Source organism: Hyaena hyaena, unplaced genomic scaffold (assembly GCF_003009895.1).
Source record: "Hyaena hyaena isolate Hyena2069 unplaced genomic scaffold, ASM300989v1 scaffold_1126, whole genome shotgun sequence".
Lineage (NCBI taxonomy): Eukaryota > Metazoa > Chordata > Mammalia > Carnivora > Hyaenidae > Hyaena > Hyaena hyaena.
In genome coordinates, this window is record NW_024081760.1 from 203,595 (window position 1) to 225,758 (window position 22,164).

At 38.6% G+C, this 22,164-nt stretch overlaps 1 protein-coding gene across 1 annotated transcript in view; it reads left to right on the plus strand.

Annotated features, from left to right (window-relative positions):
* Positions 1-22,164, plus strand: part of PTN (pleiotrophin) — a 104,938-nt gene that overhangs the window by 58,295 nt on the left and 24,479 nt on the right. The window contains exons 2-3 of the mRNA XM_039222425.1: positions 19,482-19,597; positions 20,435-20,608. Coding sequence (XP_039078356.1) covers positions 19,483-19,597; positions 20,435-20,608 — 289 coding nt within the window. The 5' untranslated portion in view covers position 19,482. The remainder of the gene's footprint in view (positions 1-19,481; positions 19,598-20,434; positions 20,609-22,164) is intronic.

Genomic DNA, 22,164 nt, shown 5'->3' on the forward strand with positions numbered 1-22,164 from the left:
AGTTTCCTGAGGAACCTCCACACTGTTTTCCAGAGGGGCTGTACCAGTTTACATTCCCACCAACAGTGTAGGAGGGTGCCCGGAGAAACTGCATTTCTAACATGCTCCCAGGCGAGGCAGATGCTGCCCGGCCCTGCCGTAGCACTCTGGGGGGTAAGGGTTTCAAGAGACAGGTATGGATGTCCTCTTTAGAGCTTTATCAAAACACAGTCTCTAGACTGAGGACTCCTTCAATCACAGCCAAAAGCAATGAGATGGTCTCTTGTTTCTCTTCTTTTATGGGTAAAAGCATCCCGTCTCTAAGCAAAATTACCTGAAAGGGTCCCGCTGGATTCCTATTCTAACAAGAGTCATTGTCTCTGCCATCCTTTTGAGTCACCCCGGCCCCTTTTGCTAAAGGCGCATTTCAGTCCTGTGACTCTTGGACAGTCTTTTCCATCGTATCAGTTCTCAAAGCCTTTCATTATATCCCATGGAATATTCATTAGGCTCTTCTAACATAATAACTTGGCAATATTCAACTGGCCAGAAACAGTCTCTAAACTAATGTTATCTTAACTTTTTCAACCTCATAGTTACACTGAAACATACCTCTGTAAGATGACTAGTGACTTCCTATTGTTAATTTCTATGGGCACCTATCTGTAGAATTTGTCCTTGTTCATCATTTTTTTACTTCTTCCAACCTCCCCTTTGCTCAGTTTCCATGATTCGACTCCCTTTGCCTACTCATGTCACTCTACCATTACCCCTAATTCCTGTAGGTAAAACCTAGAATTCTCATGTTTTGCCTACCTCTTCCGTTCTTTCTCTCAGTCTTCTTATTCTCTGGTCTCTTTGGACAGTCCCAGGGCTTCCCACTCACTCAAATAGCCTATGTTGACTCTGCTTGAAGTTGGATCAGCAGACCAGAGCTCTCTTCCAGATCTAGAACTACAACTGATTTCAACTCAGATGATCTACTGGCACCTCAGACTCAGCATGTCCAAACAGATCTTTACTACCTTTTCTTTCTTTCTTTTTTTTTTTTTTTAATATTTTTATTTATTTCTAGAAGAGAGAGAGAGAGAGACAGCATGAGCAGGAGAGAGTCAGAGATACAGACTCTGAGATAGGCTCCAGGCTCTGAGCTGGCAGTCAGCACAGAGCCTGACGCGGGGCTCGAACCCACGAACCGCGAGATCATGACCTAAGCGAAAGTCGGACGCTTAACCGACTAAGCCACCCAGGCGCCCCTACCTTTTCTTAACCTTAGTCACTTAATGTCTCTAAGGCTCAGTTACCGATCTGAAAAGTAAAGGTAGTAAAAGAAACTAAACACTCACATTTGCTGGGAATTACATTGCACGGAATACATGTCCGATGCTTACAAGACTGTCCTCAGAATAGATCACAGTATGTACTACTTATGAAGCGGTTTCTGAGCCCCCATTCTCTACGTTGGCAACTGTCTCTGGATTGAAGATCAGAATTCAGGAGATCTATCTGAGATTTCTCTGTCCGTAGTAGATTCAATTAATTGGATAAATCCAATGAATGTTTTCTCGTAAATAACTTTCCTTTTTTTCTTACCTCCGCCCCTTTTCCGATGTCACGGTTTTAAGTCCTTGTCACCTGGAATAGGTCAGGAGATCCTCTCTTAGCCTCCCTGACTCTAGCTCCGTGTCTTTCATTCGCTCTGCTGATAGCTTGCAGGGTGCCCTCCGAAATGCACAGGTGATCGTGATCCCATGTACTCCACATTCTTCACAGCTCGTTTTCTCCTAATGTAAAGCATCACTAAAGTCCTCAGGGGACCCTTACATACAAGCAAGAAATGGCAAGAAACGTTGCTCCCCTCAGTTCCTCTTCTGTTTCTCAACTTTTCTCACCGACGCTCCAGCGGTCTTCAACTAATTGTTGATTCCTGAAATACATCACGCTTACTCAGATCTACAGACCTGAGCCTGAATGTTCTTCCTTCCCTCCCCTCATCTGCTATTTGGGACTAAACTCAAAATTAGTTTCCCCTGGAAGCTTTTCTTAAAATCTCTGGACATACTTAGGTCATTGTTTTATGCCTATAAAAAAAAAAAAAAAGATTGCAGCCATTTTTGAGTTTTAGTGCATCTGAATTTTATACATATAAATAGTGTAGAATTTGATTCAATTCTTTTATGGCATCTGTTGAAATGATCCTGTGATTTTTCTTCACTATTCTGGTATCCTGTTAATGCAGTGAAATACATTAACATTCAATTGTTAAAACTGCCTTGCATCTTGGAATAAAAACCCTGGTGATGATTTGTTAGCTTTTTAAATAGTTGATATATAGATTTGATTTGCTAGTATTTAAAAATATCTGTATGTTTGTATTCATTAGGAACACTGGGCTATAATTACTTGAACGTCCTGGTCAGGTTTGGTGCCAAGTTCATTTGTACTGGGATTTTTCCTATTTATTTCAATTAATCAGAGATTTAAAAACCCCAGATTATGATTCCGGACTGGTCTATTTCTTTCTTTACTTTGTCTGTGAGTAATTCATGGTTTTGGAAATTTTGTTAGGTATAAGCCCATTTGGTATTATGTCGACATAATACCAAATGGGCTTATACCTAACAAAATTACACACACACACACACACACACACACACACACACACACACACACAGTTATAAAACATCCCGCTTATTTTGTTAATTCTCCCTGTCTCAAAGTCTGTAGTGACTAACCCCACAATAGACACATCATACTGATTTGGTGGAATATCTTTTCTCATCGTTTTACTTTCAACCTTTTAACCAATAAATATTTTTAAAATGTGTCTCTATTAGATAGCATACAGTTCAGTATTGCCTGTTTATCTAGTTTGACAATCTGTGGTTTGGGTTCATATATTGAGTGCATTTGTATTTAATGCAAGCATTCATCTGCAGAGGTTGAAATATACGGTCTTGCCGCTGCTTTTTATTCCATCTGTTCTTTGCTCCTTTGTTTCTCCGTTTCCGATTGTTTTGGGTTAATCAAAACATATAATATTTGACATCTAACTTTCTATTTAAAGTGAACGTTATATCACTGTATGTAAAATGCAGAAGTTCTTAAAACTGTATAATTGCATTTTCTTTCATTTTTATTTAATTGTAGTTATACATATTTCTTCCACATGTGCTATAAAGCCTCCAGCAATGCATTTACAATATATAATACTTACAATATGTTATATACATAAAATATATATGGATATAATTACATATGACATATATTTTAGCATCTTTATACATACACATCCAAAGACCATTCCCTTCCATTTGAGCAGCTGCATTTAGGGTTCATTATAAAGGAAATTTGTCTACATCTAATTCTTTCAGCTTTTTTCCTGAGAATGTATTTATTTGTCCTCCATTTTCAAACATATGAATTAAAGTTTGTGAATTTTTTTCTCTCTCAGATATTCCACTGTCTTTTGCTTCCTGTGTTTAAATCAGGGAAGCCATCCTTGTTCGAGTCTATGTAATGTCCCTCTCTCCACAGTTGCTTGTAGGTTTTTTGTTTTGTTTCTTTACATTTGCTTTCAACGGTTTAACTATGAAGCACCTGTGGGAAGCATATTTTACTTTTTCTTTAAAAAATATTTTTTAATATTTATTTATTGCTGAGTGACAGAGCATTAGCATGGGAGGGGCAGAGTAGGAAAGAGACACAGCATCTGAAGCCGGCTCCAGGCTCTGAACTGTCAGCACAGAGCCCTGTGCGGGTCTCAAACCCACGAACCGCAAGATCATGACCTGAGCCCAAGTAGGACGCTTAACTGACTGAGCCACCCTGGCACCCCAAGCATATTTTACTTTATGAGGTTGGGGTTTGCTGAGCTTCTTGGTTCTATGGGTTGATGTTTTAATCAAACTACAGAAGTTTTCAATTGTCATTTCATCAAATACTTTTGGTGCCACATTCTTTTTCTTCTCTACTTCTGGGACTCCTTAACTGGCATGTGGTAGACTGTTTAATACTGCCTCTCAGGACACCCAAGCACGGTTCATTGTTTTTTAATTTATTCCTCATTTTTTTAGTTCACATCATTTCTTTTGGTCTGTTTTCAAGTTCAGTGAAATTTCTCTTCCATATCTGATCTTGTATTAACTCATCCAGTAAACATTCCATATGTAATTTTTTAGTTCCGTAATGCCTATTTGATCCTTTTTGTTATTTAAAGTTTTCATTTCTCTGCTAAGATTCTTCATTTATTATCGTGGTGTTTCTATCTTCTCATGGAATCATCAACAATATTTATCATATCTCCAGTGTTCTTTTCAATTAATTCCAACATTTATGTCATCTAGGAATCTATTTCTGTTGACTACAGTTTCTCTTGATTATGCCCTGCTTCATAATTCTTTGATATGCACTATTTTAAATCTTTATTGAATTTAACTGACAGATCACAATCTGTACAAATTTAATCTGTTCATTTGATGATTTTTGATTTATGTGTATACTTACAAAACTATCACCATAATCAAGATAATATGTCCATCACTTCAAATACCTTCCTGGTGCCTCTTTATAATCTTTCTGTCACGATCCTCCCAGTGTCCACCAATTCTATATCTAAGTAATGATCTAGTTTTTGAATTGTATTTTCTAGAATTCTACATAAAAAAAAAAGAATTGTACAGTACATAATTTTTGAGTAGCACTATTTGAAATTCATACATGTTGCATATGAGAATTATTTATTTATTTGTTTATGCTTAGTAGAATAACATATGGGTACACCAGTTATTGGTAGACATTTGGGTTGTTTCCAGTTTGGGCTACTATAAATAAAATAAGCTTCTATGAATATTTCTGCGTAGGTCTTTGTGTAGCCCTAAGTTTTTATTTCTCTTGGGAAAATGCCTAATTAGTAGAGTAGCTGGTTTGTATCATAGATGTATGTTTAAATTCTTAACAAACTGCCAGAATGATTTCCAAAGTGGTTACAATCAGAAGACTATGAGAGTTAAATTACTCAACATTTTGCCAACACTTGCTATGGTCAGTCTTTAAGTCACTTGAGTATGTAGAAGTACCACATTGAGGTTTTCCTGATAATGCTGAACATCTTTCATGTACTTATTTGCCATTTGTATATCTTCTTTGAAAAGTGTTCTGTTCTTTTACCCACACTTTTATTGGATTTTCTTATTGAGTTGTAAATATTCTTTGTTTATTCTAGATAAAAATCCTTTGATAGATACATATTTTATAAATATAGTTATATCATTAATATTTACATATGGACCTGGTATCCTGCAACATTAATGAACACACTTATTAGCTCCAGTAGCTTTTTGTGATAATTCCATTGAATTGTGAATAGAATCTTATTCCTTGCAGGCTTTTTGGTAATTCTAGGTTGTTGAGTTGAGAAACTTGGCACAGCTTCTGAGATACAATGAAGATTTACTGGGTAAAGATTTTCTGTCATTTCTTTGCAGTCAAAAGTAATAATAGGTCCAGATTTAATAGTCTGCGACTGACTGATCAACAAATTTAGGTTCCTCTTCAAAAGTCAGGAGCGCCTGGGTGGCTTAGTCCGTTAAGCGGCTGACTTCAACTCAGGTCACGATCTCATGGTTCGTGGGTTCAAGCCCCACGTTGCGCTCTGTGCTGACAGCTCAGAGCCTGGAGCCTGTTTCAGATTCTGTGTCTCCCTCTCTCTGACCCTTCCCTGCTCGTGCGGTCTCTCTCTCTCTCTCTCAGAAATAAAAACATTAAAAAAAATTTTTTTTAAAGTCACACTTCCCAGGTGGGGCACTTTCTTTAAGTGTTTGACTTCTGTAGCCGATGTAGAAGAGCTTCTTCTCCAAGCTGGTGCTCAGTGCTGCCCTGAGAATTCTCTGCCTCACACAGCCATAAAATATTTATTCTTTACCTCCCAGAAATACATGGTAATGTGCGATAACCTTCATTTGTTTAGCAGTGTATTAGTGAACATGAAAATCTGCCTGCTGTTTTGTTAATTACATTTTTAATTGAGTCACTTCATTTGAACAAATAAAGCCACCACTAATTAGAGATCTCATCTGAACTCCATAGTTAGTAAAGCTGTACTGACCTGTTTAGAAGAACATGAAAAGGTGGTAGGGATCTTGATGGAAATACCTTTGTTATTTGAAGCTGAGGTTTATGCTTTGGTTTTTTTATTCCTTCTTAATTTGTTACGTGGTCGATGCTGGATTTTTGACTTGTAAACGCGCCTTGCATTTTGGGGAACGAACCCGGCACGGTAATTCCTGATTGATTTTGGTGGCATTTTATTTAGGGAGTATTTCATTTCTGTTCATCAGAAGGGCTGTTCTTCTGCTTCCTTATTTTTCTGGTCTGGTTTTGACATGATACTCCCAAGTGAGTTAATGAATAGTCTTTATTTTTCTTACTCTCTGGGAGAGTTGTGTAAGGTTGGACTTAACTGGTCTTTGCTTTGTGGATATTGCTTTTTTGTTTAAAGAGATTTTATAGGCCTTTATTTATAAAGTAACATGAAAGTTGCAATAAATTTCTGCATCTGTGTGTGCCCATGAAGCTACTGCTCAGATTAAGGGAGAGACTGTGTGGTCGCTTGCTGTGCTAGGCTGAATGAGGATGGATTTGTGTTTTCAGTCAATATAGGTCATTCATTTATGACTTGTTAATACTGCTTTGAGAAACAAACTCAGTTTGTCAATACAGATGACTTTCTTTTGAATTTTACTGCCTCCAGTTGAGAAATGTCCTTTTAACTATTCAGAAGAGATTGTGGAGAGAACATTAGGCACTCTTCTTTTATCATAAACGCATTTGCTTTTAGTTACAACATTTTCCTATATCACACAAAATATGGTGTGTATTTTGTTGCCTTGGACTCTGTATGAGTTAGTAATCTTAGAGGGTTCATGAGATCAGATATAATTCATGTGTGTCTCCCTTATAACCTAGCCTATTATCTTGCATCTAGTAAGCAGTCACTAAATATCTACTGATGATAATTATGGTTTCAGAGCTCTGCCTGCTATGGCTCCAGCTTGTCTACACTACACTTTCTTCTTCTTACTCCCAAACTACAATTCACTATCAATCAGTCTCTTGATGTCTCACCTAAGACTTCAGCTAATTCCATTTCTCCCACTGGAATGCTTCTCATTCCAGATTTACTTATCAAAGTCCAAACCATCTTGCCACCCTGTCCTCGATAGCTTTTCACAAAGATACTGTCTCTTCCAGCCCACTATCTTCCTCTAAGAACCACAGCAGCTGCCAGTGATGGGGCACCTGAGATGGGCAGGCATATTTTATCCGTCATCTCATTGCAACCTCCAAACAGATCGTAAGCCTGCATAGCAAGTTGCCATAAGGGAGAATACAAGTTTCCATAAAGAATAAAAGATTGACTCCTTTGTCCAGATCACAGATATAATAAGTGACGGAGTCAATGTGGAGGAAATCTTGCTGACCAAAGCCTCTTCTCTTCCGATAGTAGTTAAGCAAAAATTTTAATGCCTTAGGATTTTGTTGGTGTAGCATTATAATTATGATTGTACTTGCTAGGCTATGTGTTTGATCTCTGAAAAGAGGATAAAATCATGTCACATTCTTATAGAGTATGGAATAGTTGAAATCTACCCTTGAAAAATTCCCATTTTTACATATAGAAATTACATAAATTCCTATTACCACAAGCAAGGTATTTTGGACACTAAAAATATATTTTATATTTTTTAAAAAATGTTTATTTATTTATTTTGTGGGAGAGAGAGAGCATATGTGCCTGTGAAGATGGGGAGGGGCAGAGAGAGAGAGGAAGGAGAGAATTCCAAGAAGGCCCAGCACTCAGCCCAGAACCCAACACAGGGCTTGATCCCATGAACCTGAGACGATGACCTGAGCCAAAATCAAGTGTCAGATGCTTGGCTGACTGAATGTTCCTAAAAAATATAAACATAAAAATATTTTTAACTACTAGTAAATCAAATCCATATGTCAAATTCCTCATATTTACACCTCCAACCTTGAGATATCCAGTTCTACTTTTTAAACAAATAGTTTTGTATTGTTGTCATATCGCATCCAGTACAGGCTTGGGATTGGCGAGACCAGTCACTATTAATTTTTCACTTTTGACTAATGAAACTTACACAGAAACCACTAAGGAAAGTCGTTAAAGGAGAGCTGCTCTAGCAGAAGCAGAGATAAAGGTGAAGGACCTGAGAGGCTTTCAACAAACTGGCTCAGGACTCCCTTCATGCCCTGCTACAGCCCTTGATGCCTCTCTGTGGAAACCCCAGTGCTCTATAAATCACAGCTGTAGCCCACCTTCGGTTTTCTTATGAAAATCAGGGTGTGTGTTAGAAGGCTCTCTCAGTGGGTGGGGGAAAGGGAGAGAGGCAAACCATGAGAGACTCTTGAATGCTGACAAAAACTGAGGACGGATGGATATGGGGGGGAGGGGCATAGAGGAGGACACTTATGGGGATGAGCACTGAGTGTTATGTGGAAACTAATTTGACAATAAACTATTTGTAAAAAAAAAATAAATAAATAAAAAATTAAAAAATTAAAAAAAAAGAAAATCAGGGTGTGTGTGTGTGTGTGTGTGTGTATATGAAGTCTTTGAGTCTTAGATCTTGTTCTTAACTCCCAATTCTAGTACCTTTGTAATAAACACCCTAAAGTGAAGTCCCTAAAATTTCTATAAACTGATAAACAATAAGAACAATAAACACAGCCAACAGTCATCATGTAAAGAGTATCTGGATGAACTGTTGAGAGTAGTGTCTGACCCCTTGGTGGTAACCTACGCTTTTAGCCATGTTTGTACAAGCAGCCTTTCCTTCTCTCCATGATCTTCCTTTGCTTCTCTTCTCCAGAATGATGAATGACTCTGTGTCTCTCTCTTCCTTTCTCCCAGCTCCCAGGATGTACTCATTTTCTCATCCTCCTTTTGAGGTCCATCCATTGCTACTTGCTACCTTATACTCTGTATTCTAATTACTTTTTTTTTTTTTTTTTGCCACTGAATGCACTCCAAACATCTTCACTCATTTGCTTATATGGTTTCTTCTGCCTGAAGTTCCCTTCTTTTCCTCCTTTCTTAAGAGGCTTCAACTATTTTTTTCAAGAAACAGACAAAACTGCCCCAACTCTTCTACCTCATTCAAACTTGCTAAGCAAAATTACCCCTTGGGCACATGCACTCAGATAACACTGTGTGTATAATTTTTCCATAATATTTACTGCAGTGAATCATCATACTTGTTTATCTCTCTCTACTCCCATTAGAGCTCTTTGTGGGGGCGGGGAGGGGAAGGGGCTGTCTCATGTTCGCTTTTCATTTCCCCATGCCCAGCATAGACCTGGCCCTTAACAGGTGCTCCACATATTGGTGAATAGACGTCTAAGGAAAATGTCCTTAAATATCACAGTTCGCCAGCAGGTGCCACCATGCCATAAAAATATTTTGGCCTGACAGTTTCCTGTATTTGAGGCACTGAGTTATACGAAATTAAATGAATGCCCTACATTATCAACCTAATTGATATGCACTTAGTTAAAATCAAAGGTAGAATGCTGTTGAATTTATTTCTGTGCTGTGAGTGGAGTACACCTGAGGTTACGCATGCATGTGCTTGGGACACATTCTTTTCAAGGCTTAGTATTTAAATAAGACAGCTTAACAAGGCCAAAGTGAAGGGCTGGTTTGGTAACGAAGTTTATTATAAATATAATGCCTATTTATATAAGACTTTAGGAATCTGAAGCAGTGATCAAATCATTTGAGAATAAATTGGATGATTTTAGACTTGAAGAGCTAGTGAAAATAAAGAAAAGGAACCTATAAGTAGGAAAAAATAAACTTAAATTTACTAAATTCCCCATAGAAACCAGTATCTTCAAATTGCAGGAGACAGAAGAAATCACCATTATTAAGTAAATGCATAATGTGGAAAGGTGAAATTATAGTGGCATATCTGTCAAACTGACCTTTTGTCTTTGTAACCTTATAAGGAAACTACCTCTGTAAATACTCCACATTTTGTAAGCAAGACAGAGAAAGCTGACTTAAATTAAAAATTATAAACTACTCCAAAATCAAGGGTCTTTAGCTCTTTAAAAAATACATGAATGAAAATGTATTGTAGTTACCATTGCATCTTGATAACACCCAACGTTCAGCACACCCTTGGGGATGTCTTTCCATTTCTGTGTGCTTTCCCACTCCAAGTCTTCAGTATGAGTTGTTTTTTTTTTTTTTTAATTAAATTTAAGTTAGTTAACATATAGCATAGTATTGGTTTCAGGGGTATAATTAAGTGACTCATCACTTACATATGACACCCAGTGCTCATCCCAACAAGTACCCTCCATAATTCCCATCACCCACTTGTCCCAGCCCCATCAACCCTCAGTTTGTTCTCTGTATTTAAGAGTTAATTATGATTTGTCTCCCTCTCTGTTTTTATCTTAGTTTTCCTTCCCTTCCTCTAAGTTCATCTGTTGTGTTTCTCAAATGCCACATATGAGTGAAGTCATGTATCTTTCTCTATGTCACTTAGCATAATTCCCTCTAGTTCCATCCATGATGTTACAAAAGGCTAGATTCCTCTTCATCACCCAGCAGTATTGCATTGTATATGTATATAGACACACACTCATATATATCCAACATGTCATCTTTATCCTTCATCAGTCAATGGACATTTTGGTTCTTTCCATAATTTGGCTATTGTCGGTAGCCATGCTGTAACATTGGGGCGCATGTGACCCTTCGAATCAGCATTTTTTAATCCTTTGGATAAATACCTAGTAGTTCAGTTGTCGGGTCATAGGGTAGTTCTATTTTTAATTTTTTGAGGAACCTCCATACTATTTTCCATAGTGGCTGCACCAGTTTGCATTCCCACCAACAATACAAAAGGGTTCCCCTTTCTTCTCATCCTTGCCAATATCTATTGTTTCCTGAGTTGTTCCTTTTAGCCATTCTGGCAGGTGTGAGGTAGTATCTCCTTGTGATTTCTAATAGGACCTCAAAAGGCGCAAGACTTGTATGTTGGCAGTTTTCTGAAAATGAGAATTTACTTCCTGGCTGGTGTATGGGAACCAGTCAACTAGCTAGGGAGGAACCTTAGGAAACTCTGTTGACTTCTTAGTGTGTGCCTTTCAGGACAGCTTTTTATTCTCTACTTGGCTTTGTGCACTATAATTATAATGTTTGTTTTTATTTTGTTTTGTTTTTTAAGAAAGAGATAACTAAGAGTAGCTAGTAATGGTAACAAAAGAAATCAAAGGGACCTTAAAAATGATGGTTATTAAATATAATGGTGTGGTGGGCACATGTTTTTTTTTTTTTTCAGTTTCATATGCTACAGTATATAGATTCAGTAATATGTCACTACATTCAGAGCTTGTGAATGAGCAGAGTCTAAGGAATGGACATAGCACAGTAAGGCCCAAACATAAAGAAGATAATGTTGCCTGGACAGAGTCTTAATTGAAGGTGAAATCCCTTATGCTGAGCCTCAGGGGGTGGGTAAGAGTTTGCCAGGTGGAGAGATTTGGGGAAGAACTTCCATTTGCAATGGGTTAGCGTGAGCAAAAAAGATCAGTTGATTGGAACAGTGTTTCTGAGTTCAGAGAGTTATAAGTACTTCTTTCTGGCTAAAGACACATGGTACTTTTTATGCATAATCTCTAATCTCAAAACATGGTGGGACAGACTTTATATCCATGTCTACAGCTAAAGAAAATAAGTTCCAGAGAAATTAAATGCATTGCTTCATTACCTAGCTCGAGTTGGGATTCGACCTCAGATCTGACCTACTATAAAACTCTTACTTGCTCCTTTGTGTCAGGTTGCAGCAGATACAAAAAGAATTAAGAGGAAGGTAGAGCATTCTAAAATTCGAAAAGTCGATCTCCCAGCTACTTTTGATTATAACAAATGAAAGCAGTAAAGGAATGCAGCCAACCCGAGTCTCTTTTGAACTCATGGGGCTCCAAAAAATAATTGCATAAACAGACCTTCACATCACGGTCATATTATAAAGGGTATCCAAATTGATTTCCATTGAATACTTGCTTCAATTGATTTCTTTTTTCCATTCTCGTTCCTGAATGTTTTTGTGTATGTAGATTTGAATTTGAAGTATAAAGCCATTTTCAAGAAGCCTGTACATCCTTGTTAAGATTAATAGGAGTCAGAAGTGAAAGGGCTACATGATTTTAGTTGAAATTGGTCTCCTACACTATTACCGAGTCAGAACACACGAGAAAAGAACACTCTGGGATATCATGTTTAAATTAAATGATCAGTGGTCATTATTTTTCTTGGGAAAGGTAAACATTCCTTAAAACTATGATTGGGGGGGCACCTGGGTGGCTCATTCAGTTAAGCATCTGACTTCAGCTCAAGTCATGCTCTCATGGATCGTGAGTTCAGGCCTCACATGGGGCTCTGTGTTGACAGCTCTGAGCCTGGAGCCTGCTTCGGATTTTCTGTGTCTCCCCCTCTCTCTGCCCCTCTGCTGTTGATGCCCTGTCTTTCTTAAGAATAAATAAACATTAAAAAAAAATTAAAAACCTATGATTTGGTTTTATTTTTTAAATATGAGATTAGGTATTAATGCAGATCATAAGATTATAAGATTTCAGGTTTGATGGGGCTGACGACTAGCAAGTCAATAGGAGTGAGAAATTGTTGGTTGTTGGTCAGACCTTAAGTGGATCCAGAGATTGGAGCAGAGTGCAGAGAACAAGGTTGATTGGGAGGAGTGGATAGCTAATTATTGAATTCCAGAAGAATTATAAAAGCTTGGAGGCAAAAGTAAGACATCTCCGTGTCAGAAGACAATAAAGAATAGTGAAAGTAATATTTAGAGAGCCTTGAGACAAAATAGTTATCAGTAAGAGATACAATATTATTCTGGTTCTTCTTCATTCATATGGAAGAAGCCATCTACAACCACCCTACCTCTTCAATTTACTCTTTGTCACATCACCTTTTTATTTTGTCCATAAAATTTACTATGTCAGAAATTATCTTACTTATGCATTTACTTAGCTGTTTATGTGTCATTCTATAACTTTGCCCACTAAATGTAAGCACCACATGGTCCGCACTCTGGTCCTTATTGTCTGACTCCTTCTCTCCCCTCCCCCTGCTCCCATCCTCCCCCCCCCCATGGAACAATTTGTGCTACAGAGGATGCAACTCTTATATACACAGATGTTGTGAATAATTGAGTAATTGAATACACCATTTGTGACATTTTAACTATTAATATTACATAAGTCAATATTTACAAAGTACTTAAAACAGGTCCTTGCACAGAGTACAGTAAATGTTTATCTAAATGAATATCTTCCTGGCTAATATGAGCTGACCCATCTCCCTGAAGCTAAATTAAAATCACTTCTGATAAATAAGAGAAGATAGACATTGAGTTTTATGACTCAAATCATCTGGAACGTGAGTTAATGCTCCTTAACAGAATTTCTGACCATAAGTGGTTTTGTTGGATTTTAGGGAACTTATGGGAAATTAATTCTTTGGCCTTAACTGAATCCCTGTGTTTAGTTTACACCAAAGAGAGGGAAATGCAAAATAGTTGTCCTTCCCTTATACTTCACGACATATTGTAGTTCTTTCTTTTAATGTTTTACTTATTTATTTTGAGAAAGAGAGCACGCATGAGACAGAGAGAGACAGAGAGAGAGAGAGAGAGAGAGCCCTAAGCAGGCTTGGCGCTGTCAGAACAGAGCCTGACACAGGGCTTGATCTCACAAACTATGAGATTATGACCTGAGCCAAAATCAAGAACCAGATGCTTAACCAGCTGAGCCACCCAGGAACCTCAACATTCTGTAGTTCATATCAGAACATGTGATATGAACATGTTCATATATGTTCATAATTGGCTATTTGACTGTGTAAATTATATTGGAGTGCAGGCTTCATGAGAACAAGCAAAAACCTCTCACTGGTCATTGTTATATCCTGAGAATATAGCCCAGTGGCTGGCATAAGGTAGGTGTCCCAAAAATATTCAATGAAATAATGTGCTAATATGGAGAGGAAGGAGGTATCAGGGGACTTTTAGAACATATCTGAATCATCACATCAATACAGATCAGGCAGCCTGACAGATAACAAAACTACAGCCTATGGACAAGGTTTAAAGCAAAACTCAGGACAGATTTTTATTGTTTTTCTCACAGCTCTGGAGGCTGGAAATCCAAGGTCAGGGTGTCAGGATTGGTGGGTTCTGGGTTGCACACTGCTAGCTTTTCATTATATCCTCACATGACAGACAGTGGAAAGAGAGAGACAACTCTCACAGGACAATAAAAAGGGCACCAATTCCATTTGTGAGGGCTCCATCCTCATGACCTCCTTTGATCCTAAGGCCCCACCTCCTAATACCATTCACATGAAGAAGAGAAGGGTTTCACCATGATTTGGGGGGGGGGCACAAATATTCAGTTCACAATATCCCATCAGCAATCACTGAGTAGTAGCATTTGCCGTTAACATCTCAGAAGACCAAGAAAGCAAATTTTATGTAGCTCCCAGCAAAACACAATGCCACTTACAGTCTTGCTGAAGGACAACACCTGAGCCCGATGAAGCCTCTGCAGCCAGCTGCCAATTTGCAGCTGAACAAAGGAATGTTGAATTTCACCATGAATTTGCAGTCATCAAAATCCAGAATGTGAGATACTGCTGATGAAATGGCCTGGTTTTGTAAAAACTGAAAAGCAAGAAAAGGAAAAAGGGGCTCGAGGAGAATCCAAAAGAATAAAAGCAGTTAAAAAGACACCAGTTTTTATCATCAGACACCTCTAAGGAAGCAGGCTTGAATAAAACCTTCAAGAAATGCAAAGACGGAATTACTGTATATTAGCGTTGGTGGCACAGAGCTTTGATGGGGATGGTAAAGCCTATGGATATGAGTGGAAAGTTAATTTATCTTATAATTCACTAGTTTATATATTTACCTTGTGTAGTTTTCTGTATCTCCTGTTTTATTTTACAGTAAAAAGGTAAAAAAAATTACGATTTCACAGGAACTTAGGCAAATAGATCACAAAATGATTAGAAAGGTCTAGTGGTACATAATATATGGTGCAGAAGCATTACACATCATTCACTGATCACTCTCCTGCATATGACTCTGCTTTAGATTCTGGCTGTTGTCTTCAGCCCAACTTCTTCAATAAATCTCAGAAACCCTGGCTCAGACAGAGGACTGAGAAATCAGTTTAGCATGAATCTTAACTCCTCTGTTGGAGGCCATGTTGTGGTGATATTTTTCACCAGCACAATGTTTACTGAGTGGCTCCTATGAGCTGGCACCCTGGCCCAGGTGTTTGAAACAAAAAGAGGGGGTTGGAATTGTTTCCTCACAAAAGGGCATATAAAGTAGAATTGCAGAGTGAGATTTTCCCCCCATTTTGTACACATTAAATTGCATTGACATGTTCCTTTATTCTCAACATGGAACCTCTTGACTTCCACGAACTGCAGGAAAAAAAAAATACTGGGAATAAATAAATGTCCTTGAGTTTATTTTAACCTAAGAAGTCAAAAGGCAGAATGAATTTGTGACCTAATAATGCTGAACAAGTCTTTAGTTGACATTAATCAAATCATATGTGTCTTTTTTTTGTTTCCTTTTTTTTTTTTTTTTGGTCTTTTGCTTTTGAATAATATTAGATAGTTCAAAGTGTGATGCCTGTTGTTTCTCAACAGAAAGAAATATTATCATTTTGCAATGTATACAAATAGGGGATAGTATGTTGTACACCTGAAACTAATATAATGCTATATGTCCAACACCCTCAATTTTAAAAGTTAAATGAAATATTTCCTTGTTGTAAGTAATAAGAGTGTAGGGGTGAATTAACTTCATTGAGCAACTAATAATCTGTTTCTTAATATTCTTGGATTAGCTCTGTCTACATGTTGCATTTTCATGGCAAGCCTCTCAAGTAGTTGTTAAGACGTTCCAATGGTTGGGATTTGCCCAAGGACGTTCCCAAAATTAGGCAGTAGAGCTGAAGTGTGAGGCAAAGCTTCTGCCTCTAGGTCCTGTGTTTGTCCTTTCAAACAGATCACTAAGGGGAAGATTCCAGCATCCTGGTCTTGTTTTTACACAAGATATGGATCACCTTTTAAAATTTTAGATCCTATTAAAATGCTAATGGAAGAGGAGCCCTCTTTTTCATTCTCATCAGCTTTCTCTAGGGAAGAGATGAAGATTTAGAAACTAACACTTTTCCTTTGAGTTGGTTTCTTTAACTTTCATTTCCTTTCATCTCTGAGCTGTAGACCTATTAGGTGATTGACATTAACTCCACGGTAATTTCGAGACACCACAATCCCTCGCTGGCAGTCTTCCACTTTACCGTAAAACCCTATGAAATTAAATGAAAGATGGCGGTAAGAGGAGGTGAAAGTAAGGAAACGATCCAGAAGGACAGCTGATTTAGCCAGCTGCCTTCTTCCGCTGTGTTATGTCCCCCAGTGCAAGGAAAAAAAAAAAAAAAAAAGCCCTGATCAATGCCCTTGCCTCTGCCCCGCTAGCACCCTGATGGAGAGAGGACAGGGTTAAACATGTACAGGGAGAACTTTTGCCTTTACTTGATGCTGAGGACAAATAAACAATCAGCTATGCAATTACCACAAGCAGGGGATCTGTTAGCCATACGTGTACTAATTACTCAAGTATTTACTACAGCAGCAGGCGGCAGCATGCTAATTGGGCACTGTTTGGGGACACTTGAATTTGGGGATAATTTTAATCCTCCTTTTTCTAAACCCCTTACTCAAACAATCTTTCTTCATTTTCTCCAACCAGAAAAATCTAAGCTATCAAAATATAGGCTCAAGCAGAATAGTAAGCAAAACAGGAAGAAGGGGAGAAGGAGATGAGAAGAAGAAAGATATTCTCTACCTCAAACCTAATGTTGACCACGTGTTTTACACAGGTGACTTCCTGTACACGTGGGCTTGTGTGCATTTTTCCTTCGTGCATTTATAAAAGCTGAGATTCACCATTTACCCACTTCTTAAGATTCTGAATTGTCCTAAATTAATATCAGAAGCAAAGAGGGTGATCTCCATGTTAAGTCTCCAGCTCTCATCTGGTTCCTAACTCTCCTTCCTTCCTCTCAGCCCATACTATGGGTGAGACAATCAAGACCACTCATGACTCAAAACAATTTAAAAAATTTTTTAAAATGTTTTATTTATTTCTGAGAGAGACAGAGGCAGCATGAACAGGGAAGGGTCAGAGAGAGAGGGAGATACAGAATCTGAAATAGGCTCCAGGCTCTGAGCTAGCTGTCAGCACAGAGCCCGACGCGGGGCTCGAACCACCTGTGCCGAAGTCAGACGCTTAACCGACTGAGCCACCCAGGCGCCCCCGACTCAAAATCTTATGGTTAGGAAATTCTGGTCTGTGTAGGACTTCTTCCCTTGAAATTAAGTGAATTTAACTTGATGAAGAGAAAGCTTTTAGAAAATAAATATAAAAGTAAGATCTGAGCAATGTAAAACTAGGAATGCCGAGGTTAAAATTAGCCAGTATCAGCACCTTTCTATTAATAACTGTGTCTGCCCGTGTTGTTTATGGAAGGAAGCATCCTTTCTACTTCTGCCAGCTGCCCATGGCTCTTTAGGAGGAGACTAAGGCTCCTGTCCTCTCCTCCCGCTGTATGCATTACAAGGCTCTATAACGATCAGCCCATTGCGTGGTCAGAAAGTTTGCTCATGAGCTGTGCTTCCTCAGTGGGAATTTCTAAATTTTCAAATGACTGTAATTCACAATCCAAATGCTTTAGGTATCTGTAGATAATCATTAAACAGCAAGGCAAATTCTAACTTGGAAGAAAATACATAAAATGTTCTGAAGGTAAAAATTTACCCTTTAAGAAAACTCAAATGAAAACTCTTTGCCTCCAAAGTGGTTAAGTCACTGAGAGCAGGTTCTCACACAGCCTTTGGAGAAAACAACAGAAGGACTCCACTCTGATTCACTTTACACCTAATACCTTTACATGATATTCAAATATATGATGATCATGTATAGCAGTATGGATGCACAGGGTAGTCAACTCCAGGAAGCTGTGCCAGCCAGTAAGTCTAGACTGGCTCCTCATATCATTCATGCCCAATGAAAAGCACAGAGAAAGTCTCAGAATCAATAGGAACATTTCTGAGTGACCCTCAGTGAGGTATAGTTATAAAAATTTAGCATTAGGATGATGAACAAAGCATCCAGTATTAGATTTTAGTAAGTGATGAGCAAGGTGAGTAGCTCATGAGGAGTTAGGAGTTAGTGAAAGGACCAAATGACCAAAGTATTCATTTTAATTGGTAAATGAAATATGCTTCATTCATATGATAGAATCCAAAGTCATCAATTGAAAAAACACTAATAAAGGATAGCATTCCAATATCACAGAAAGAGAGACAGATTCACTGCAGGGATTTCATTTCATAGATGTTTTTGAGTAAGAAATTGCAGATCAGAATGATCTCAATCCTCTGTGTGTGTGTGTGTGTGTGTGTGTGTGTGTTTATGAAGTTTTATTGTTCACGTTCAAAGGAATGTAAAAGTCACTCTTGTCAAAAAAAAAATCCTCAGAGCTAATGACCATGGGTGACCATGTTGACAACTGGCTGTCACAAGTGACTTTCAGTTCCAGGGGAAGCTTTCTAATGTTATTCTGAGATTTTCAATTCATATCAAATGCAGAGAATTTCAAATTATGAGTAGTGTAGTCTCTTTATTAAATCCTATAGTTTAGATGATTTTTAGATTTTATGTAAGCTTCTAAGTGTGTCTGATATAAATGAAAGCATGCTGGCTCCACCTCTATCTTGACCTTCACTCTTTGGTGGACTGATGAGTAACTGAACGGCAATGGTGAAATAATCAGGGAAACAATGAAAAAAATCAGAGATCTTGGCCATCGTGACACATCTAAAGATAAAGGTAAACCATATATTGGCATAGATAATCCACTAATTGTGTCCATTCAAATTATCCATGTGGACTGCAACACCGTGGTTGTTTCTAGGAATCATCAATAATGAAGGGGACTAATGTTATTGACATTACCAGGTGTCACTGTCCTGCACTGTTAACTGCAGGGGTCTGTTCAAAAAACATGCCATGAAAATTCTTTTGCTTCCATAATTTTGAGTCATACTTAGCAAATGATTGTGTGTTAAGTTCTTATGTGGAGGACTGTTATTTTTGTCAGCGAATACCTGGCTAATTGCAGAATAGCACTTAACTCAGTGGCTGATGGAGAGAAAAGACAGAATTCTGACCAAGAGGGATGATAGGAATCTCCCTAAAATCTAACATTCTAGAAGTGGAAAATGGAGCCCTTCAGTAACGAGTTCAACAAGCCTTCCTTTCTGACTTGGGTTGACGCCACCTTTTTCTGTCTCTGTTTATTCCTAGAATGCAGTCTCAACAGTACCTGCAGGAGCGTCGAAAATTGGCAGCTGTCTTCCTGGCATTCATTTTCATCCTGGCAGCCGTGGGCACTGCTGAAGCGGGCAAGAAGGAGAAACCAGGTAAGCGGTAGGGGTATGAACGCGAGACTGTTCATGGATTATGTCCATCTAATCCAACTTCCTGGGTTTTGCCCTCCCTCCCTCCCTCGCTCTCTTCCTTCCTTCTTTCCAAGTATTTAGAGGAACCTAAGTGACATCACCCCCGCACCGATCTCCTCTCCACCATAAGTCCTAAAATATAGATGATGATTATTAACACAATGATCCTTTTAGTAGCTACTGTGTACAGAACACTGACCAGCAATTAGGTGTTTTATTTATGTTGCCTCTCTCCCTCAAAAAGAGTCCTGCAAGGAATTTTTGTTTTATCTTATCCTAACACAGGGGGAAACTGAAGCTCAGAGAAGTATAGCACCTTTTCTATGTCACCTAGAGTGTCATAGAGAGTAGACTATAGGGCTGGGAGTCTGTTCATGTCAGCGATCCACCTCATTTATCTTATGCTATTCCATCTCTACGACATAGAAAGGAACACTGACTAGTAAGGAAATGGCTAATCTGAACACCATTACTTCTAATAGAATGTTTCCTTATTTTTTTGTTTCACTGTTTTTTTGACCATCCTTTACAAAAGTGTTTGCTTCTAAAAGGAGATTGTACAGCCCCTAGCACATAGTAAGAGTTCATATTCTATCTCCTTCAGCTTTCCTTTTCCCTTCTCTGGATCATTCATTGGTTCAATCATCTGGCTAACATCTATCAAGTTGCTACTATTTACTGGCCAGTGAAGAAGGAGGTAGAAAGCATGGACCTCACGATTAAGTTGCCCTGGAATGAACTTTGTTACAGGAATTAGAATTTTCCAGATGTTGACTGTTTTTCCCTTCTTCCTTCCAGAAAAGAAAGTGAAGAAGTCTGACTGTGGAGAATGGCAGTGGAGTGTGTGCGTGCCCACCAGCGGGGACTGTGGGCTGGGCACCCGGGAGGGCACCCGGACCGGAGCCGAGTGTAAGCAGACCATGAAGACCCAGAGATGTAAGATCCCCTGCAACTGGAAAAAGCAATTTGGAGGTAAGTCCCACTCCTGTGGTCCTCTTGATTTAATCTTCTGCTCTGAGATAATGCTTGTGTTTTCCCCCCAGATATCTTTTTTTTTTTTTTTTTAGGTTGACTACCATGTATCTTAAATAAGTTGACTTTATCAGATGGAAAATAGCCAGACACCTTGCCTCACTCAGGGTTTCTTGAGTTTGGTACTACTACCATTTTGGGCCATGTAAGTGCCAGGGCATGATGGCCAGGGCATGGTGGGTTATTGTTCTGTGCATTAGAGAATACTTAGCAGCATCTCTGGATTCGACCCACCAGTTTCTAGTAGCACACCCCACCTCCACCAACTATGACAAAATGCCTCCAGGTATTGCCCAATGACCCCTGGGGTCAAATAGCCCCAGACTGAGAAACACTGCTGTACCAATCAGGACATAAACTATACCCTTGATCCCTCCTAAGTGTGCATCAATCTGCTTTCCTCTTCTTTTATCTCTCATTCCTTTTTCCTTCCTTCCTCCTTCTCCAGACCACTTTCTGTGACTTTCAGGCCCTCTCTCTTTCCATCTTTCCCCACCATCCACACTGGTTAATAGACTTACTTATCAATTACAGCAGGACTGTTTATAGCCACTTTTCATAGACTTTTCTCTCACTTGACTATTGCCATGCTCCTGCTGGCCTCATCTGCCTTTCTGGGAAGGAGTCCTTCAACACTTCCAACCTTTTTTATTTATTTGTTTGTTTTAGAGAGAGACTATGAGGAGAGGAGTGGAGCAGAAGGAAAGAGAGAGGAGAGAGGAAAGAAAAGAAAGCAGAGAGAGAGAGAGAGAGAGAGAGAGAGAGGGAATATGAACGAATATCTTAAGCAGGCTCCAGGCTCAGCACACTGCCAAAGCAGGGCTTGATCCCATGACCCTGAGATCATGACCTGAGCCAAAATCAAGAGTCAGACGCTCAACTGACTGAGTCCCCCAGGCACCCCAGCACTTCTAACTTTTAAACCCACTATTGAACATCCAGATTACCTGTTTCTTCCGCCTTCCAGACTTTCTGTCTCTCTTGGCCATGTTGGTTCACAGTGCCCCAACTGTTCTCACTCTTTGCAGAAATGTATTCTGACCTATAAGCCAGTGAAAAAGGACAATAAGTATACACACTGTATCTTTTTCTTTCTCTGTAACGTTTGGGGTACTTTTTTATGAATGGTGGTAACTTAAGGGCATAGTGAAATTCAGATACATTTGGTCTTAAATATATATGGATCCCCTAAAGACCCTACAGAAGGTTTTTAAAAGTATGTCTTAAAGAATTTATACCTAGAATTTATAAAGAACTCTCAAAATTAAGAATCCGATTAGAAAGAGGATAAAATATATGAACAAACATTTTTACTATCAGCGAAATATAGGTGGCAAATAAACAACTGAAAAAAGTGTTGAACATCTTTTCTGTGTTAGGAAAGAGGAAATGAAAACCACTGAGATGTCACTGTATACCACACATCCATCAGAATGACTAAAATTACAAATAACACCAAAGGCTAGAGAGAATGTAGAGAAACTAGATCACTCATA